Here is a 15,071-nt window from a genome sequence, read left to right on the forward strand (position 1 = left end):
AAAAGCTTATATTTTACACTGCATGATTTACACTGAGATGTACGCTTCATTGCCCAAGTGTACAAATAACTAACTAATATGTAAACCGTTTCACCATAACGTAGGAATGCTACTGTGTTTAGTAACGACTGTGTCGTCCATGTGGCCTCGGTCTCCACATCAACCAATTATTCTGATTGATTGACTGAGTATTTGCAGATATGTCCTTACAGCCTTTATTATAAAGAAGATGTGATTGTGAGCTTCTGATAAAGCTTCAAAGCCAGAAAGTATAATCCTAGAAAAAGTGAAAAAATGCTGTTCTTCTTTTTATTTTTAATGCATTTTGTTATTAATAGTTGTCCTACATTGTCACTGTAATACATCGAAATGACAAACACTTCTGTACCATAGCTACAAAAATAAAAGCACTTATTGGTCAGGAATCGTCGCGTATCCACCACTAACTAAAGTAGTGATTTAGCAAACGCCTCCTTGCCTGAGACCCTCTGAGACTTTATACAAACTCTTTTTCATTTGAAGGCTTGTGCAGTACTCTGCTCTCTGCTCTACTGATGTGTTATTATAGGGCTGATCCACCTCTGTGTGTCTTTAAATATTACATTATTATACTACTTTAAAACATAAGGGAAATGATCTGATGCCAATTTAAAACTGTACAGTTGTATGATGAAGAATAAAATGTGTAGCCTTCCAATAAAGACATGGTTGATATTCCAGGTCCTAATGCTGGATGAAGTGTTCAGATTTTTAAAGTAGCATTCTCAGCTGAACCTTCCGATTGCTTTGATTCTAAATGTTGATTTTAAACTTAATTTGGTCCTCGCAAAGAAACAGCCACAGCGGCATGCTTTTCACAAGTAAAAATACAGTTTCTTTACACATTCAAGCATTTCAGTTTGAACAAGAGGAAGTTACAGCAAAACTAGAGCCTTTGTGTCTAAGGTCTGTTGTTTTTAGAGATCACACACATAGACAACCACACCACAGGAAGCCACAGACATGAACACAATTTCAACTTCTCATAAAGATCTGTCTGTTAAAGTTGTGCAGTCAAAGCAAAAGCAGAAGGTTCAAGGTTCTTTATTTGTCACATGCATAGTTATACAAGTATAACACAGAGTGAAATGTAGCCTGACACGCTCCTCAACATGTGCAAAAAAATGGGGGGGGGGGGGATGTAGAGGAAGAACATTATATATATATATATATATATATATATATATATATATATAGTATATACACATTGGGTGAATGTGCAGTAGTAGCAGCAAGCAGGTGAATTCTGTACATTAATATGAATGGACATCTGACTATTTTACAGGATAGACAATATAAACATATTTAAAATTAAAGGAATTGAAATGTACATTGTGCCTTGGTTTAGTGTCTGGAAGAGTCCTGTCTCAGTCAATTATAGATGATGTGAGAGGGCGGGTGTGTGTGTTTAGGGCACGGGTGGCTTGGGGATAGAAGCTCCTCTTGAGTCTCTCTGTCCTTGCCCGGAAGATGCGGAACCTTCTACCAGATTGCAGAAGTTGGAACAGTTTGTTGCCAGGATGGGACGGGTCCTTCAGTATCTGCGCTGCTCTAGTCCGGCATCTCCTGGTGTAGGTGTCCTGAAGCGGGGGGAGAGCAATCCTGCAGCAGCGTTCTGCTTTACGGATCACTCTCTGGAGAGCTTTTTGGTCCTTCACACAGCTGTTCCCGAACCACGATGTCATGTTCTGTGTGAGGATGCTCTCCACAGCGCCTGTATAGAAAATCCTGAGGATCTTTGGAGAGACCCTGAACTTCCTCAGTTGTCGTAGGTGATACAGGCGCTGCCTAGCCTTTTTGGTCTGGACCTGAATGTGGGCAGCCCATGTCAGGTCTGAGGAGATGTGAACACCAAGATACTTGAAGGACTGCACCCTCTCCACTGGAGCTCCATTGATGATAATGGGCTTGTAGTCTCTGTGCTGACCCCTTCTGAAGTCCACCACCAGCTCCTTGGTCTTGCAGACGTTCAGCTGGAGGTGGTTGCCCTGGCACCACGATGCCAGATTCTTCACTTCATCCATGTAGGCCGCCTCATCGTTGTTGGAGATGGCACCCAACACCACTGTGTCATCAGCAAACTTCACAATGGTGTTGGAGCCATGGGTGGCCACACAGTCAGAAACACCAAAGCTGTTCCTGCCCTTCAATTACAGAGCACACTGTTTTATTCACTTCAGCAAACAATTGTAATTACAAGAAAAACGCTGTGTAAATTCTTAAGTTGAATACTTTGTATGATGCTGAGGTATAATGACCTTTGAAGACACCGTCTGTATGAAGAAACATGCTGCAGGCACTGCTCAGGTGTGGCTTTGGCCCATTCTCCCACACATTCAAATCCTGAAGGTCCCGTGGCCCGTGCTATAACTCCCCATAGATTTGGATTCAGGGCAGCTGATTGGCTGGTACCAGTTTAGCGTTTCCTTGGCCGTGTGTTTGGCATCATTGTCTTGCTGAAACATGCACTCTTTGTTCATCCTCCTGGTAGATTTTTGTCAGGAATGTCTCAGTACATTATTCCATTCATGCAAATTCAGCTCCCAGAGTCCTCAGTGGAAGCTTCGGTAGTTTAGACATTCTTCTGTAACCAATGTCATCGTTATGTTTCGCAGCAATACGATTGCAACAGTCCTTAGACGCTCACTGGTTTTATATATCATGAAATGTCCATTGTGTGGCACATTGGTAATGACACAACGTTTTATTGGCCATCAATTAGGCCTGAACCAGCTGATAATAATCAGTACTAAGTGACAGGATTGCTTTCTAATTACTGACAGATTTCAGCTGATGTCATGACTTTCCATGTGATTTCCCTTTCTTCATGTGTTCGGTACTTTTTCCCCGCATCTTTTCTTATTGTTACACATCGATGGTTTGATTTCTTTAGATTTATCGCATAACTGCTGCATCTATTTCATGCATCAGGCATTCATACATTTAGTCCAAAATGTGTTTATAGAAAGATTATTTGACTTTAAATTCACTTTATCACAATTCCAAGGCTGCTCAGCACCTAAGAAGCCACTGCTTTACAATGAAAAGCCAGGATAAAGTTTCCAACTTCCCAACAATCTTACTTTAGTGAGAACTCCCCAGTAAACTGATGGAACAAAATGTTTGGCCATAAAGGCTGAAATAAGCAAACTTGAAGCCTAAGAGGTCCAATTTTGATATTCCTTTGAAACTCCCACGATGAGGAACCTAATGAGGAGGATGATTGAAGGTTGTTATCATCATGTCCTCATCCAATCAGAATGCAAAATAAAACAGCCACCAGGTTGTTGTTTGTTTGTTTTTTTTTAGTTTTGTGACCTTTTCAAAGTGGACAGACAACAATAAAGAGACAGGAGATAACAGCAGGGGACTTTTCATTTAGCGACTTGACACAGAGAATACAAGAATATCATTTCATGTATTCATTATACATGTTTTGGAGCTGCAATATGCTGGTGTACAGACAAGCTCTGTTTCAGAGATGGGCTTTTAACCAGACGCATTATCTACAGTTTCCAACAGCATTGCTTTCTGGTAAAAGAGTCCAGGTGCTGAACTTGCAAGATAAAGTTACAACATTCGATTTGTTGTGTCCAGTGTCCTGACTTTTTTGGAAACAGGTTTAGAAATGATGAAAGAATACAATCAAGTCTTGGCCCCTGTGCTATCCAACATAACAGAACATAGTAATAAATAATATGGTCTTCAGATGATGCACATACAATTTCAGGTGAACAACAAAATCAGACATCTTACATCGTATAATTATTTATTTAACAAAACGAAGCCAACACACAGAAGCAGTGTGTGAAAAATTAAATACAATATTACTGCTTCAGCGGGAGTCACGTAGCCGCTAGCTGCTAATAATCAGATAATCTGTTTATGTGCTTCTTATATAAATTTTTTAGTGCTGTCAGTGTTAATCTCTTTAAAATGATGTTAACGCCATGACCGCATTAATGCGGCAAATCTCAGTTAGCGAGTTAAGGTGGATCTCCCCGTGCGTGGGGCTGCACGGCATCAACGTGTTGACGAGCTAACCACGCTAACGCATTGATGCCATGCAGCTCTATGCACGGGGCGATCCACTTTAACTCGCTGAGATTTGCCGCATTAATGCGGACAGCACTAAAACAATTTGGAACAGAATAAATGGACCCTTGCAGAGCAATAGCAATTCATGTTTACGTAGTTCAAACGTGTATAATAAAAGATATTATCTTCTACTTTTTTATAATAGAATATTATTTTATTGCATCTCCATGAGCTTTGTGCATTACATTGTTTGTTTTTAGAATCTGTTATTGCATGGTAAAAAAAAACCAAAAAAAAAAACCTTTATGACCATTGTGAAGACATAGTATATACAAGATTATGCAAGATGTGTTGTTGTGGAGAAACACTTCCCTGTGATGGCTTAGTATTGTGCAAGCATAATACTTGCCTTGGTGGTTGATGAAACAGTGTCTCTGGCTGCACTGTGCTGTGCTGCAGGTTTGATATTAAAACTAAAATTAATGCCAGTGAGTTAAGAACCTTTTGGAAGGACCCTCATTTAAAGAACACCTCATAAATAAGACGTTAAAGGTTGAGTAGCAATATAGAGAAAAGCAAAAGTCATTTCACAGTCTGCTTGTATTTCATCAAATGTGATGGAAAGAGCACAAAGGAGAAAAACAGAACTCGTGCTGGTGATGATGTTGGTGAGAACATAAACCAAAGACAGACAGATACAGACAACTGAGGAAAACATGCCCAGAATGCACCTTTCAGGATAACAGTGACCCATGGAGCTAAGTGGGACTAAGAGATCCTCCAACATCTTTCAGCTATTGTGAGCACTCAGCTATCTCTGCCCTGAACTCAGATTGTACAGGGGGAACATCTTTTGAACAGTGCCTATCACCATGTTCTTCCTGAAGGTATCTGTGGTGAAATAATACGCAATGGGGTTAAGCACTGTGTTTAGACAAGCCACCACCAGGCTGTAGCGGTATGCAGCCAACATGGGGTGCATACCGCTACAAGTTCTAGAGGTTATAGGCTCTCTGTGCAGGGAGAGGACAACTAGGGTAGCATGGTATGGAGAGAAACTGAATAGGAAAATAAGCAGACTTGTAGCAATCATCCTCCGGATCTTTCTGCTGTTCAGCAGATTTGTCTGAGCCACAGTGCTTTTTTGAACAGTATGAACCAATATCCAGGAGCATACTAGCATAATTGCTAAAGGGAGCCCAAACCCCAGAAATAAAGTGGAAAAAACTACTGCTGGTTGTGTGGCATAAACCGGTGGGTTATCAAAGCAATGTTTAGTAACATTTAAAGAAACATTTTCACGCTTGAGGATGTAGATTGGCACACTTGGACCAAAGGACAGTATCCACACTCCAAGACAAATCAACCATGACTTCTGTCTTGCTCTCTGAATTCTTGTAGACATAGGAAAGCTGACAGCGACACAGCGGTCAAAGCAAATACAAGCGAGGAATAAGATGCTCCCATACATGTTGGCCTTCAGGATCAAGCCAAGGCAATCACACAACACCAGAGGAATGCCTTCTAATCCAAGGTGGTAGTAGATTCTCACTGGCAATGTGAGGATGAGTAAAAAGTCCGCCACAGTCAGGTTGGTCATGTAGACAACTGTTGGGGATCTGGATTTGATTTGACAAAAAAAAAATACCAGAGCTATAACATTCAAAGTAAGACCCACGATGAAGATGAAGGAGTACAAGCACACGTGGATGATGTCGAAGTGGTTCGTACTGTCATTGGTGCAGGTAGTGGTGTTGCTGATGGACATCGTGACCTGTGAGAAAGCAGAAAAAATAATGCATGAAAAAAACAGGTTTGTTGCAGGTTTAAGTATCAAAGAACAATTCATGTTCAGCTCAGATGTCGTCAATCAAATAACTGTAACTTATGTCATGTCAACATAAAGCTTCTTTGATTACTACGGCAGCAATGTTACAAACTACTATCTCAGCTGGGAAACAGTCAAAGAAGCACACGCTGATCAGAACCATAAGTGAAGCAGCTCACTGAAGTGACTACACACAGTCACACACAGTTCTGAATTGGTGTAAGAAAGACAAACTGTCAGACTCCAACCTGATTCACCAAATCGAAACTGGACTTAAAACGAATCACAGTGAAGCTGGAATTACTGAAGCCGTCGTCAGGCCTAAGTCTTTGCAATATGTTAGTGATTAAAACAGACCTCGCCCTCGCACAGCTTCATACCACTGAAGGGACACTACAAGGATGATTGAGCTCTATCATTGGCTATTTGCTGGGTGGGCTGAAATCACATTCAGGTTACCCACAGAAGAGGCTCCGCAGTCAAAGCTTCTAGTACCAGTATTAGTAGCTCAGGAAGATAGGGTGGCAGAGGAGCCAATCACTGGCTTCAATGTGATTGAACACATGTTAGAGAGGGGAATAGAGCCGCCTCGTGCTGTGAAGGAGGATGTTAGCACAGTATTCTCCACTGACTGTAAGAAAGCGGAAGTCTTTTTAAAGGTGAGTTTGTTAGGAGCAACTCAGGCGGACCCCAGCAGCAGATCACAGTACGCATTTAGCTCGAGTGTAAATGACTTATCTACAGTGACAGAGTAACAATAACAGTTCTGGGATTGCAGGGATAACTGGCGGAGGACTTGAACGGTCTATGGGAAGAAAAGGGAGCAGAGATTACTGAGTGGACACTAGACTTGTAGTCAAGACCGCCTAAACCAAGACAATACCAAGACCACAAGGTATCGAGACCAAAACCAAGACCAAAATCGAGACAAGACCAAGGCCACAAGGTATCGAGACCAAAACCAAGACCAAGACAAAGTCGAGACAAGACCAAGGCCACGTAAAAGTGGTCTCGAGACTGGTATCGAGACCAAGACAGGTCTTAAGACATCCAACTCTAGTGGACACGGAGAGAGGAAGACGAGGGTTGTGTGAGGTAATAGAGTTGGAGAGCTTATTTGTCACGAGTTTGGTAGAAGGCTCGGGCAGTGGTAGTGAGGAGCTGGGGGCTGAGGCGAGAAGAGTGCGTGCTGGTGGCACAGGCAGATGGGCGTGGCCAGTTCCCCTTCTCCAGCACAGCAGCAGAAGGTAAGACAGCTATTGAGGGAGGAGATTGACATGTTTGCACCCAATGGTTTTTCTTACAGCACCTCCTTCTCAAAACTCCACCTGTCTTCTCCTGCCTGCTCACCCTCTCTGCCTCTCTGCATGACTCCGAGGAATTTGGACTCAGTGTATCCCTCTCATTTGAGTAAATTATGGTTGTGGAGAGATTACTCGAAAATGATGCATGGACTAATTCTCCTGTCTTCCTTCCCCCAGACCATATCTGTTCCTCGAGTCACAGTCCACTGGCTTCACTTAAACCCTCACCACCATATGGCCCAAGTGTGTTCATGTGTTTAACTGAGAACATGCAACTCAGTCCTGCTCTCTTGCCTGTTCTCGTCTAGGCCTTGCACTTGCACTTAGTCTGCATGCCTCCAGTTTAACCATTCATAACAGAACAGCACATCATGCTGCGTGTACGCACAGGAAATAAAAATCTGGAGTCTGGCAAAGCTGTTTCCACAGGGTGCAATCGTGGAAAAATAATCCCCCTCTGTGGAGTTTTTGCTACATAATCTGTAAAAGCTGTACTCAAAAGGCATTGTAGCTCCAACAGTATATACACAGTATAAACTTATTGCTTCACTAACACGTTATCAGGAAAGATAGCACTTTAAATGGCATATGTCCTTAAGTAGTTTGGGAGGACGAATGTAAAACAGTCTATCACATATGTTGCCATGCATATCCCCCAACCTACTCAAATATGTACGTGAGAAAAGAAATGAATGGACATGATGAAAAATTAGTCGTCCTATGTATTCTTTTGTTACAAGATCCCAAATCCACCATAAGAGCCTATTGCAGAGTACTTAAAAGTACTTCTAATGTTACCTTTCATAATTACACATCATACAAGTGCTCTGGGTTTACAGCTCATTCACTGTAACATTTCCATTTGGTTATAACAAATAGCTGAAAAGTCATTGGCTACCTGGAAGATTTTAGCTGAGAGCTTGTAAATGAAAATCCACGTTTGGCCAAATGTTGCGCTTTGCTTTAGTTTACTGGGTTTTTGTTTTTGTGACAATTTGTAAAACATTTCACACCATGAAGACATGCAAAGGTACAACAGTATCTCTGTTTCTAAACATTATTTGTGTCTGTTTGAAATAACATGAAATAGTCAGTGCATTTTCAAACCAGTACATTTCTTTCAGTTTCATGTCGTTCACACAGACTAAGGTAAGGACAGGAAGATACACAAATAACATTCCCCACAATTTTCTGGTTTGGTTTTACCCTCTGTAGAGCTGAGTGACAAGTACTAAAATAGTGTTAAATAGTATAAAATAGTGTTTAAAGGTAATTTGTAAATGCGCTGATAGTGTGAGTTTTACCTGTTTGATGATTAAATTTATAAAGATCCAGTGGAAGCAGAAGAAGAGCACTTCTGTGGTGAGCTGATATCTTTGCCACAAGGCAGCTTCCTGTGCTGACATCGGTCAGCTTCTCTCTGCTCAGTTTTCACACGTGTGTGTGGTACGAATACTTTCTTTACATTTTCTGTACGTGTTATGGAAATGTATCCACACACAGTCTGTAGTTTGCTCTCATATCGTTATTGTTTGTGTAAACATAAACAAAATTAATTATGTTACAAATGTTATTGGGTCATCTCCAAGCAGATCTAAAAATCTTTGTATTAAAATAAAAATGACTATTTTCTAAATTCAAAGTCATGTGACAAAACAGACGAGGCTCGTTGTCTTTTTTAAGTTTTAGTTATTATTGACTGGCTTACATGAATAATGCTGAGCTTGATTTACTTCTAGCTTGATGTTAAATTTACATCATATTTATATCTTAGAAGAGAGATCCCTCTAGAGGCGAGCAAATCACCCGGGTTCTGTTCATCTGGATGTTGGAGGAAACATCAGTGGAACAAACCTTTCTTCAGTCACAGCTGACAGGATGTTACCCCAACCTTCCCCAAACCCCAACTAACAGTGACCCTGAGAGGTCAAGTGGACTGCAACTTAAGAAAACAACAGCAAATAGAAAAAAGCTGCAAAAGAACACAAAACACAACAGAAACAGGAAAAAACACAAAACAAGCCCCAAAACTGGCATCGTTTTGGGGCTACATAGTTCTACAGTGGCAGAACTATGTAGATGTAAATGTGACTGAAGGAGCAGAACAAGTGTCAGGCTTAAAGAGTGTTTCAGTATTAGACATGCTGTGGCATATTAACATATTAATCTGTAGAGTTTAATTCGGCTCTCTCGTGTTTGTCAAATATTTTCACTATGTAAAAATAAATTTTTTAATTCAAGTTTCTTTTGTTTTTTCTCTTTTTCTGCTGTTTTTTTAAAATCGTCAAACACGTGACCTTTCATCAGAGTCGGATATCAACCACACACAAAACTGCATGTCAGGATCCAGACTGGCTGGTCCTCCCCCTCCTATCAACCCTCCCACATATCTGACTTCCTGAGTGGGCCGTAGTTCTTCAAATCAGCGAGGAAGAGCGCGACGGTGCGAACGACTGAGTCTGCAGACAGTTTATGTAGGAGGCTCGTCGCACACCCTCCTGTACACGCTGAGTCTGCAGAGTTCTGCTTTTCACCAAGTGTCCACATTTTCAAGTTTACAGATAAAATGTTCATGTTTGTGTTTTAGCTCTCATGGGTCCTCAGATGCAGCTAAAGGTGGGGCTTTAACAAATCACCCCTTCAAAGGAGTTCTCTTTAACTCATCGATCCTTGCTTCTTTGATATCGAGTCCTCTAAAGGTCAACAGCACTAAATGTTTAAAAAAGAAAATGTATTTTCTCATCACGAGCCCTAAATCAGCTGAGTCACATGTCACAGATGCACCTCCATGCATTTGTGTTGATAACACACTGATAACAAGCTGTGGGTCTGTGTGAGGGTACGTCGATGATTTTGATCTTTTCAGAGAAGAATTTGTCTTTGGGCTGTGGAAATGACTTTAACCAGACACGAGCAGATACATGTAGCTTCAGGCTCACCTGTTTGTTTAGCTGTATGTCCGAGACTAACTTCACATGTGGGACAGAAAAGTTTGTTTCTTCGTCTTTAATCCATTACATCGTTTCAAAACCCAGCTCGTTTTGAATAGTCTTTATTAGATGACGCATTAATGATTACAGACAACGGAGTTTGGATTTCTTTGGAAGTTCAGGATCGGTTATAAACTTGCTGACCAACAGTGATAAAGAAACAATGGAGATTTCTTTGTGAACAAATGTTCTGTAGACACCAGTTTGATATTTGAGGCTTTAATAGTGGAACAATAAACATTTCCTGTCACTGACCTCATTTGTGTCGTGTGCTGATGTCAGTGGTTCCACCACAACTTTGCAGCTACATGTTGAAAAGTCCATACAAGTTTTATTATGAGTTCATTTAACATTAACCAGAGAATGTTTTTTCTCAGTCCACTGTGAAAGGTAAGCGAATTAAGGCAGAAATGTAGAAAATCCCACAGCAATTCACAGAAAACTACATTCAGTGTCACAGTGGTGTATGTGGAAGTTTGTCTTCCTGCCAGAAGTTCTTAACTTTGGCTTGAATGATCCGAGTCGAGCTCCTAGTATTCAGTAAAGTCCCTTCAATTCACAAGTTGGAGTCACTTGTTCCTGAGAACTCTGAATGGAAGTCCGTGTCCTGGTATGATCACGTCGGCAGTACGTAAGGCCTCCTGGCGGCTGACCTCGTGTACTGCAGCGTTCATACTTAGATCCCGCCAGCTGTTCTCGTCTGAGCAGCACTCAAACAGATCTCCTGCGATCAGCACGGTGCCTGCTGAGGTCCCCTTCACCTGCACGCTGATATCTTGTCCTGTGTGGCCTGGAGTGGGAACTATAGACACCTGTGGATGAAACAAGACTATTTAAAAACACTACATACATTTAGAAAAACCAACGAGATCACCAACTCTGTCACAGGACTCAAATTTTGAGATTATTGTTGAAATTATTTAATAGTTTTTCTTTATTTTTACTACTTTCTACATTGTAGATACAAACTGAAGACGTCACCTATATGAAGCAAGATATATGGGATTATGTAGTAAAGACAAAAGTGATAAATATGTTTTATATTTTAGGTTCCACCCTTTGCTTTGTTGGCAGCGCTGCAAACCCTCGGCCTTCTCTCAGTGAGCTTCATGATGGGGTCACCTGACATGTTTCCCCTCACAGGTGAGCCTGTCAGGGCTCATTTGTGGAATTTCTTGCCTTCTTAATGAGGTTGGGACCATCAGGTGTGTTGTGCAGCAGTCAGGTTGGTGCACAGCTGACAGCCATATTAGAGAACTATTATAATTCATATTATGGCAAGAACCAATCAGCTGAGAGAAACAACAGCCCATCATTACTTTAAGAACTGAAGGTCAGTCAGGCTGTAAAACTGCTAAAACTTTGAATGTGTCCCCAAGTGCTGTCACAAAAACCATCAAGACCACGATGAAACTGTCTCACATGAGGACGCCCCAGGAAAGGAAGAGCAGGAGTCCCCTCTGCTGCTGAGGATTCATCCGAGTCACCAGCCTCAGAAATCACAAGTTAACAGCAGCTCAGATCAGAGCCCAGATAGATGCACACAGAGCTCCAGTAGCAGACACATCTCTACATGTTCAGAGGAGACTGTGTGAATCAGGCCTTTATGGTCAAACAGCTGCTGAGAAACACAAGGAGTGGACATTAGACCAGAGGACATCTGTGCTTTGGTCTGATGGGTCCTGGCCTCCACAGTCACCTGACCTAAACCCAGTGTGGATGGTTTGGGATGAGATGGAGCTCAGAGTGAAGGCAAAGGACCAACAAGTGCTCAGCATCTCTGGGAACTCCTTCAAGACTGTTGGAAACCGTTTCAGGAGACGACCTCATGAAGCTCATGGAGAGAACGCCAAGAGTGAGCAAAGCAGGACTCAAAGCAAAGGCTGTTTGGAAGAATCTGAAATATCAAACATGTTCTGAGTTATTTCACACTTTTCTTGTTTACTACAGAATTTCATGTGTTTATTCATAGTTCTGATGCCTTCAGCGAGAATTAATGTAATCCGAATGAGAATACTTTATTAATCCCTAAGGTAATTATGTAAATGTAAATAGTGTAATAGTTCATTACTGCGTAAATAGTAATGACAACTGGTACACACACACACACACACACAGTCCGTGTTTGCATCGCGGTGGTTTCAGTGTGTTGTATTCCAGCTAAATGAAGATCAAAATAAGAAATAAATCTCTCGGTTCAACCTTTAAATTTCAGTGTGTGTTGTGACAAAAATGAAAAACTCACATGTTCATCAACGGTGTAAGTCTGTCCCTCTGCCAGCTTGCTGGGACTGTATCTGTCCCCTTCACTGACGTCATATCCAACAATCATCTTTGCAGTTGGGAAAAGACTCAGATTTCCAATGTGGTCTGAGTGTCCGTGGGTGCCCACGACCAACTCAATGTTTTCTGGGTCCAAACCTCTCTTTTTTAAGGTCGTCAGAAGGAAGTCCCGGTCCCACGGCCCCCCAGTGTCGACCAGGATATTCTTCAGTCCCGTTATCAGAGTGATGGTCCCGTCGGCTCTGAAGTTCCCGTCAGTCTCCGGACAACAATATCCGGGTTTCAGGACGGACACGGAATACGCCTGACCGCAGAAATCCAACTCCGTCTCTGACAGAGGGACTTTCTTAAGGGAACAACATCCACCAGAGGTTACCTCCATCACTGCAGTTACGGAAGTGGTGTGGAGCGTTTCTTCTTCTTCCTGAAAAAGCGGAATAAACAGAGAAGTCTGCTGCCCTCTAATGGTTGTTATCTGTTACTGCGGGTTTAAACCGACGACTGAAAGCATCTTTTATATAGTCATTGGGTTGGAGCAAAGCACGAAGGAGTATTAGGGCTTTATTCAGAAAAATATATTATTGATCAGTTTGAGAATAAAGCTGAAATAATACTCTGGACTTTACTCTCTTTATTATTAAAAAAAAGTCTGTGGTGATTATCGGCCTCTGCAAAACGCCTTCTGTAGATGAGTTAATGAGATCATACTTCAGAGTCAGTTTTAGTCATAGGAAATGATTTCTCTTTCAGCACAAACACAGTGTGGTGATAAGAATAAAGACAATGAAGAGATGGAAGCGAAAGCAGGAAATGAAATGGCTGGAAATAAGACAGATGCCAGCATACAGATAGTTACACCCTCGTGAAAAAAGACGATGTATGTTGTTTCACAAGACACAGTAAGACAGCTGGTCAAGTGGTCTGTGTAGGTTCACCATCATCTAGGTCATGGGAATCTAGAGTTTAGAAATAAGAGCAACTGGACTTCTTAAGTTTCCTGAAGACGTGTCACTTCATATCTGAGAAGCCTGGAACTGAAGAAGCTTCTGGATGAGACACTGGGAATGTCTGAGGCCCCAGTCTGCCAGTTCTTCGACTTCCACCTCAAGCAAAGCTTCAGTTGCATTACAAGGGAAGCTGAAGCTCATGGTTCTCCAGGATAAATTTTAAAATCTTATTTCTCACGTACAAGTGTATCCATAAATCTGCTCCTTCATATTTGTGTGAGCTGCTCCACTGTTTCCCGCCCTCTCAGATCCTCATCTGCTATTCATCTTACTGTTCCGTCCGCGGGTCTCATCACTGTGGGTCACAGAGCTTTCAGTGAGCTTTCAGTCGCTCGGCTCTGGAACTCTCTTCCTCCAGCCATAAGAAATATTGACTCCCTTTCTGTGTTTAAGTCACAGCTCAAAACACATCTGTTCAAACTGGTTTATTCACTTTAGTGCTGATTTGATCTGTTGTCGAGTTCTGTTTTGCAATTTTAACTTATTTTATGTATTTTATGACTATTGTTCCTTTTATTAATTTTGTTCTTTGTAAGGTGACTTTGGGTTTCTCGTAGATCTCTTAGGACTGTCCTGGCTGACATGTGTCTGCAACGTTGAGGTTGGGGTGGCCTCTAGATGGGCAAACTGAAGTGATGGTTCCCCTGATTAAGAAGGGGCCTGTAGGATGTGGCTCCAACTATTGAGGGATTATACTCCCCAATAAAGTCTATCCCAGGGTAATGAAGAGAGAGTTTATCTGTTAGTTGAACCTTGGATTCAGGAGGACACATGTGGTTTTCATCCTGGTCATTGAAACACTGGACCAGCTCGTTATCCTCTCAAGGATATTCGGGGGGGTGTGGGAGGTTGCCCAACCAGTCTACACGTGTTTTTAAGGAGAAGGCATCTAACCAGGTATCTCAGGGTATCCTCTGGGTGCTTTTGGAGTATGAGGTGTCTGGCCTGTTGTTAGGGGTCATTCAATCCCTGTACAACCATAAAGCTTGGTTTGTATTGCCAGCAGTAAGTTCAACTAGCTTCCAGTAGGTGTTGGACTGTGTCTTTGTTACCCTTTATCAGCAGTTTTAGTCATAGCTTTTATGGACAGAATAGCTAAGTGTAGACAGATGATGGAGCAAACTAACCAAAAAACAAGTTAAACATAAAGGAAATCGCACAGAAAGAACAATATAGTGTCCACAGCTCCACCACAGAGTAACACAGTGAAACATTAGGTCCCTGTTAGTATACAAATTAATGATGAATTAATATATTGATTGACTCTGTCTTACAGAAACATAAAGGTTATGATTATGTTAGTTTAAGCACCACCCCGACCCATACTAACTATCTGAATACTTGCCGCACAGGCTGAAGCGAGGAAATGGCAGCAATCACCCCCTGTAGCATAGCAACCAAAGACACAGACAGTGTTTCAATTCGTTTCAAAGCCTGACGCTTGTCTACCCTGGAAAACTCAAACACGGTTTTATTTGTGTTCACTTGGCCCATACTCTGAGCTTCTATCTGATCTCTCTGACTTTTTGTCTTATTTCATGTTTTCTAAAAGGAAACTCATCTGTTACTATGCTAAATAAGT

General features: G+C 41.7%; 2 protein-coding genes across 2 annotated transcripts; both read right to left on the reverse strand.

Moving 5' to 3' along the window:
• Nucleotides 1-4,739: 4,739 nt before the first annotated feature.
• Nucleotides 4,740-5,845, reverse strand: LOC146675610 (lysophosphatidic acid receptor 6). Its single transcript, XM_085402563.1, has one exon. It carries the CDS (start codon nucleotides 5,843-5,845, stop codon nucleotides 4,889-4,891), a length of 957 nt encoding a protein of 318 aa, XP_085258689.1. The 3' UTR covers nucleotides 4,740-4,888.
• Nucleotides 5,846-10,200: 4,355 nt separating this feature from the next.
• mblac1 (metallo-beta-lactamase domain containing 1) lies at nucleotides 10,201-12,897 on the reverse strand. The gene is made up of 2 exons (XM_085400599.1): nucleotides 12,445-12,897; nucleotides 10,201-11,011 (listed from the first exon to the last, which is right to left on the reverse strand). The coding sequence occupies exons 1-2, from the start codon at nucleotides 12,862-12,864 to the stop codon at nucleotides 10,769-10,771; spliced, it is 663 nt and encodes a 220-aa protein (XP_085256725.1). The 5' UTR covers nucleotides 12,865-12,897; the 3' UTR covers nucleotides 10,201-10,768.
• Between the last annotated feature and the right edge of the window lie 2,174 nt (nucleotides 12,898-15,071).

Source organism: Rhamphochromis longiceps, linkage group LG3 (genome assembly GCF_057381845.1).
Source record: "Rhamphochromis longiceps isolate RC_006_pf linkage group LG3, R_longiceps_female_GT1.1, whole genome shotgun sequence".
In the NCBI taxonomy this organism is placed as follows: domain Eukaryota; kingdom Metazoa; phylum Chordata; class Actinopteri; order Cichliformes; family Cichlidae; genus Rhamphochromis; species Rhamphochromis longiceps.

Bases quoted from the DNA above. Each gene is read 5' to 3' on its own strand.
- LOC146675610 (XM_085402563.1), bottom strand. From the start codon at position 5,845: ATGTCCATCAGCAACACCACTACCTGCACCAATGACAGTACGAACCAC.
- mblac1 (XM_085400599.1), bottom strand. From the start codon at position 12,864: ATGGAGGTAACCTCTGGTGGATGTTGTTCCCTTAAGAAAGTCCCTCTG. The intron at 11,012-12,444 runs GTGAGTTTTTCA...TTTCATCCACAG, and splicing joins CTTACACCGTTGATGAACAT to GTGTCTATAGTTCCCACTCC.